The 4,831-nt window shown below is 48.9% G+C and overlaps 1 protein-coding gene across 1 annotated transcript in view; it reads right to left on the minus strand.

The window, feature by feature from the left end:
- Positions 1 to 4,580, minus strand: part of EDDM13 (epididymal protein 13) — a 6,880-nt gene extending 2,300 nt beyond the window's left edge. Inside the window, exons 1-5 of the mRNA XM_044260146.1 lie at positions 4,565 to 4,580; positions 4,253 to 4,279; positions 3,629 to 3,655; positions 3,439 to 3,499; positions 668 to 974 (exon numbers count right to left, since the gene is read on the minus strand). Of these exons, the coding sequence (XP_044116081.1) occupies positions 668 to 974; positions 3,439 to 3,499; positions 3,629 to 3,655; positions 4,253 to 4,279; positions 4,565 to 4,580 (438 nt within the window). The remainder of the gene's footprint in view (positions 1 to 667; positions 975 to 3,438; positions 3,500 to 3,628; positions 3,656 to 4,252; positions 4,280 to 4,564) is intronic.
- Between the last annotated feature and the right edge of the window lie 251 nt (positions 4,581 to 4,831).

The raw sequence follows: 4,831 nt of genomic DNA on the forward strand, positions 1-4,831 counted from the left end.
GATCCCCCCGCCTTCTCTGGTGAAGGTGCCCACTGCCCTACAGGCTGCAAGAGGTCCCCTGGATTTCTTCCTTTCCTGGGGCTCCTGGCTCATTTCCTGTCTGTGCTGCCCCTATCATGTGAGCTCTGTGGGTCCAGGGACCTTGTGGGGCCTTGTAGCCCCCAGCCTCCAGCGAGGGACCTGCTGTGTATATAAACACTTGGATACGTGATGAACTGAACGACTGCTGGGCTGTGGTCTTCCAAGTCCTGACCCACACACTCTGCCCCCTTACCTCTGTTTAATGCTTAGGAAATGGCTGGGTCCTTAAGAACCTACCTTCCATGGAGAGAGACAGAGGCAGAGGCAGAGAGAAGGAGTAGACGGTAGTGTTTCTTAGGATCATCTGGGGACGTGTCAGTACAGAAAGGGTGATTTCTATTCAAGCTTGAGGATGGAGGCTGGGGTGGAGGGTGGCCGTGGAGAGAGGCGGGGAGGGAGTGTGGGGAGAAGGGAGGAAGGAAGGGGTAAGGGAGGGCGGGAAGGAGGGCTGGTTCTATTCCCAGAGGAGCTTCTCTCCTACCCCTTTGCTTGCTAGGCATCTCCTTCACGCCCTCCCTCATCTTGCTCAGCTGTCCCCTTCTGCCTCCCCCTTCCCTACTCCCTTCAGTAATGGGCTCCTTCCTACCCAGTCTCCTTTGTTGTAGGACACGAACAAGAAGGTGACCATCATGTAGGCACATTTTAGAATGTTCCATCTGGTCCGCTTGGCTGGCGGCTTCTTGGGGGCGGTGGTGGTCAGGGAGAGCTTCTCTGGGAGGACCCGGAGGGAATGAAGCCGGCTGAATGCATGCCCTTCCAGCTTGGAAATCCCTGCCCTTCCCGAACTCCACACCATGTCTTCACCTGCCTGCTCCTCCAAGGGACATTTGGGTCTCCTGCTGCTGGTTCCCCCTCCCTCTGCTCGGCCCCACGTATCAGCTGTCCTCCTCCACCTTGAACCCCTCAGCCACAAGGGTGCCAGGAGGATCTTTCTAACTTGGACCTAATCTGGTGTGCCAATGTCCCTTTCACTTCAGCAGGCTTTCCTGCTCTTCTCATTCTAAACATTTTAGCAGAGTATAACATATAGAAAACCTCCGATTTTTTCGACTGTGTACGCAGTAATGTCTCCCTAAAAGCCATCTGACCCCGGGAGTGTGTCTTTGTCTGTTTTTTGGGAAGTTTGTTTGATTACAGACTCAGTTTCTTTGACAAAGCATTATTTAGATAGTCCAGCCTTCTTTTGTTTCACTTTTGGTCCTCGCCCGTTTTCTTGGGATTTTGTCCTTTTTGTCTACACTTGCCATCTTAACCAGCATAAGGTCTTTCAAACTATCCTCTTTATTATTCTTGTAACACCTGCAGGATCCCTCCCTCCTGATTTTGGTGACTGTTTCTCCTGTTTTTATCTGTTTCTCATCAGCAATACTAGAGAACTACATTTTTATCAGACTTTTCCAAAGGACTGGCTATTAGCACTGTTGATTACTAGTGTACATTTTTTTCGTTGGCTTTTTATCACTTCCTTTATTCTGCTTGGGTTTAATCTCATTCTCTTTTTCAAACTTCTTTAAATAGGTACTCAGATCATTGGTTTTCTGAGTTTCCACCTTCCTTCCCTCCTTTCTCTTAATGTACACATTTACGATTATAAATTTCTCTCTGAGCAAAGCTTTGTCGGGGCGCCTGGGTGGCTCAGTCAGTTAAGCGTCTGACTTTGGCTCAGGTCATGATCTCAGGCTCTGGAATCGAACCCCATGTCCAGCCCCTCATCAAACTGGGTCCTGTGCTCAGTGGGGAGTCTTCTTCTCCCTCTCCCTCTTCCCCTTCCCCATTCATGCTCATGTGCTTTCTGATATAAATAAATAAATTCTTTTTTGGGGAAAAAAAAGCTTTGGGGCACCTGGGTGGCTCAGTTGTCCAACTCAATTTTGTCTCAGGTCATGATCTCAGGGTCCTGGGATTGAGCCCCACATTGGGCTGCCTGCTGAGCAGGGAGCCTGCTTCCCCCTCTCTCTGCCTGCCTCTCTGCCTACTTGTGATCTCTCTCTCTTTCTCTGTCAAATAAATAAAGTCTTTTAAAAAGAATAATAATAAATGACTTCAATCTGAAGTTGACTGAGGCTTGTTTTGTGAACAAAAGTGCAGCCAGTTTCAGTAAGAAAAGTAATCCCATGTTCACTGTGCATTCCCCTGGGGTTGTGTTCAGCATTCTTTCCACATCAGTCATGTCATGTTTGCTCGTTGCTCTCTAGACGTTCCGTAGGCAGTTTTATTCACCTGTCCTGTCACCTGCTGCAAGAGGTGTCTAAGTCGCCCACTATGTCATGGATGCCTCTATTTCTTCTTGTGTTTGCCCTGCTTTTCCTTTTATGCAAAAACCGGCTGCTGTGTGAAAACAGATTGAGAACTGGCTTATTTTCCTGGTGTATTAATCTCTTTCTCGATTTCAGCATCCCTCTTCATCCCTCGGAACACTTCTTGACTCCAAACCAGCCGTGTCTGGTGCCAGAATCATATGCTGGCTTCCTTTTACTTCAGAGACTTATGTCTTATGGTAGGAGTCTCCTTACTTTCCTTTCAAATTCTCCACTCTCTCTTACAGATTTTTTGTGGGAGGGAGAAGTTAAAAACGTTCTCTTTGTCTGTGGTTTTAAACTATTTTGTGGCAAGGTTTCTAGAAGTAGTTTCCTTTATAGTCATTCCCCTTGGGGTTCTCAGAATTTTTTTTTTAAGATTTTTTTTTTAAGTAATCTCTACCACCAGCGTGGGACTCGAACTCACGACCCCAAGATCAAGAGTTGCATGAGTTTCCAACTGAGCCCTACCAGACGCCCCTCTCAGAACTTTAAAAAATCTGTTGCTTGATGATTATTTTTTTACCAAAATGCAAAATTCTTAGCCATTAACTCTTGACATATCACTTCAGTTTCATTTTCTTTCACTTCAGCTTCTTAAATTCTCACTTCGCGTATGTCGCAGCTTTCACTGGGTCTAAGTCTTGTGTGTGTGTTTGTGTATTTTCTACTCATTTATTCACCGTGGTTCACTTTGAGTAATTCCCCTTGACCCGTTCTCTAGCTCCCTGATCGTGCTCTTGGCTGTTACGACCTACCCCTGATTTTGTCATTTCAGTTACATACTTTCAGTTCTGGAATTGCCATTTGACTATTTTTTTAATAAATTATAATTCTGTGGTGAAATTCTTCATCTAATTTGTGAACTTAATAACAGCAAGCTTTTTTAAAAGTGGTTCTGGCCATTATCTGGACCACCTGGAGCCTCACTTTTCTTGCCCGGGTTCTTCTTTCTCAGTTTTCAGCCACGCAGCCCCGACACTGGGGACTGACATGTCACTTCCAGGGGGAGCAGGAATGGGTCCCACACCTACCTCAGTGTGCTGGGTCTCCTTGGTACCCGTGAGCAGCACGAAGGAGCAGGGTGGCCCAAGGGCTCTGGCTGCCCTTCGCACTGACACCTTCATAGGCACAGATGTCCAGTCCATGGTTAGTTACCTGGAGGCTTCTCTTCTTGCAGCTTTTTCAGAAACTGGGCAGAAGGAACTCACTGTCCTCGGGGCAGGAAAAGATGCAAATGCACGACTTACCTCCTTCCTTGCAACCGCTTGTTTCTTCTAAAAGTGAACAAAGAGGAGAAAGAGGAGAAGAGAAAATCATCAAGGGAGCATGAAAGGGAGAGAAGCAGTGCCTCTGGGTGCCTCAGATGGGGAGGGAAGGGGATGCTGTGGCCTCCTTGAGGCCTGTGGTCCCCATGCACTTGCCTGCCTCATGGCCTTGGCCCATTCTGTTCTCTGTGCCTGGAACACCCTTGGCATGACCAGCAGCAAGGCAGTTGTCAACCTCTCCCACACTGTCTTTCCTTCTCCCTCTCTCCTCCATGTCCACAGGACTCACCCACCTCTAGCAGACGCTTCACCTATTTCCTTTACTTATATTGTTCAAATGCAAGCTCACGCAGGCACCGATTTCTGCCCATTTGGTTCCCTACTCTTTCTGGCTCCTAGAGCCAGACTTGGCCCAGAGGAGCTAGTCTTCATCAGCATTTGTTGGAGGAACGACCAAAATGTTGAACCACTCATGATGGGAGCCACAAAGGTGAGAGGGGGAGTGCAAGGTTCAGTGATCTCTAAGAAGAGGAGCGAAAAGTTCTGTGTTTCGGTGCACGGGAGTGAAGGCAAACAGAAGGGCCAAACGGCTCAGGCACTACTCACCATTCAACACCTGGAGGCTGAGCAAACCTATGGAAGACAGCGCCAACTGAGCACCGCGAGAAGCAGCATGAACAGTGTCCTCGGGTCCCCAGTCCAACAAGCTCAACACAAGCTCCCTCTCCTCCAGGAAGCCCTGCTGGATTCTAGGCACCTCCCTTGGGACATGGATCCCTACTGCCTTATAACCATTGTCTCCCCCAACAGACTACAAGTTCGCGCAGACGTGCGAGTGTGTGGGGTTCATCTTTGGGGTTCCTGCCACCCTGCAGGGTCCTGGCACATATTCTGGCACATGCCAGACAAGCTTCCCACCGAAACCCACCTGCATGCTCGGAGTGGGATTCTTACCTAGGATCTCTGGTGTTGCCCATGCAGGGGAAATTGTGATCGGGAGGCAAGCCATGGGGGCGGACGAGATCCAGAGTGTTGAGTCCCAGAGTCATGAGAGACGAGGCCGTAGGAGGAAACATCACCATCACCAGATCAGAAGGTGGGGGGTACTGGGAGCCCATGAGAGCAGAGCCCGGGGTGGGGGGTGTGGTGATCAGTTAGGACTTGGCAGTGAACAGGGGAGACCAT

This window comes from Neovison vison, chromosome 7 (assembly GCF_020171115.1).
Source record: "Neovison vison isolate M4711 chromosome 7, ASM_NN_V1, whole genome shotgun sequence".
Lineage (NCBI taxonomy): Eukaryota > Metazoa > Chordata > Mammalia > Carnivora > Mustelidae > Neogale > Neogale vison.